This window comes from Nicotiana tabacum, chromosome 21 (assembly GCF_000715075.1).
Source record: "Nicotiana tabacum cultivar K326 chromosome 21, ASM71507v2, whole genome shotgun sequence".
Lineage (NCBI taxonomy): Eukaryota > Viridiplantae > Streptophyta > Magnoliopsida > Solanales > Solanaceae > Nicotiana > Nicotiana tabacum.
The window spans coordinates 14,389,236-14,390,503 of NC_134100.1; the positions used below are offsets into that span (position 1 = coordinate 14,389,236).

A 1,268-nucleotide genomic window follows, 5' to 3' on the forward strand; every position below is an offset into this window, starting at 1 on the left:
TTAGTTTTCATCAGGAAGCGGATTTACTGGTATTTCATACTTACGCAAGAGGTTCGCCCTTGTGTAATAAGGAGAACAATATTCTTCAAAGGACTCATCCCTATGTCTTAAAGCAGCCAAAGCATGTGGACAAGGTAGTTCATCAAGCTGGAATTGCCCACAACTACATTTCTTGTTTTCAAGATAAATAATATAGCGCCTCACACCATCTATTACTGTATGGATGTAGTTTGTTGAAGCCTTCACCTACGAGTACATTACAAACAAAAAAATAATTCATATATGGTTAAAATCAAGCTATATACAAAATATCTACAAAATATATACAAAAAAACTACATTGTGTTGTTTATGAATTTGATTCAATAAATAATCAGATCTTACTCTAAGCTTGTGCGACAATGTTCCGTTGTCATCTAACTCTTTGTTGAATTTGTATCCAAGGTATGTGAATGTACCATTTGCTTTCAATAATTTTTCTTTCGTCCAACATTCAAGAAGGGTCCTCATATACTCTAATAGTTCTACTATCGGCAGCTCTCTTGCATATTTTGTTACATCATTCAATGACTCTGCAATGTTTGATGTTATAGTCCAAGTTCTGTTCACCATTGCATGTACTCGAGACCATCTATGATATCCAATATAGTATAATTATACTTTAACACGGGGGGTCAATCTCCTCAATCTTTGATATCCTTTCATTAAATTCATCAAGTGTGTATGACCGCGCTGTGGCAAAGTATAATTCACTTAGCTTAAGATGTCCCTTCTTGAACTTTGCCCGTATATTTGTACAAATATGCCACATGCATGAATAATGTGGCATGTCGGGATAAACAATAGATGTTGCCTTCAAGATACTCTCATTCCCATCCAAAACAACACACATGTTTGCTCTTTCACCATACGCGATCTTGAATTGCTCAAAAAACCATTTCTATGATGCGTCATTCTCTGAATCAACAACAGCATATACCAATGGTAATATGGTACCTACATTATATGGCAATAAGCAATTAATTGGCTACAGTAAAAATGCAGAAGAAGACATATATATACAAACTACAATTATTCTATAATATAATTACAATTAATCTGCAAGTACTAAAAAAAAACATACAAGCTACAATATTTCTACTAAAAAAACTTCAGTACCCGCTGCATCTATTGTACTGGTTGTTAGCATTATTCCCATGTACGCTGACTTTAAAAAGATCCCATCAACTACTACAATTGTCCTACAATATTCCCAACCACTTATTGACA

The 1,268-nt window shown here is 34.1% G+C and overlaps 1 protein-coding gene across 1 annotated transcript; it reads right to left on the reverse strand.

Moving 5' to 3' along the window:
* LOC107776531 (uncharacterized) lies at positions 1-611 on the reverse strand. Its single transcript, XM_016596449.1, has 2 exons — positions 384-611; positions 1-246 (listed from the first exon to the last, which is right to left on the reverse strand). The coding sequence occupies exons 1-2, from the start codon at positions 609-611 to the stop codon at positions 1-3; spliced, it is 474 nt and encodes a 157-aa protein (XP_016451935.1).
* Positions 612-1,268: the final 657 nt, after the last annotated feature.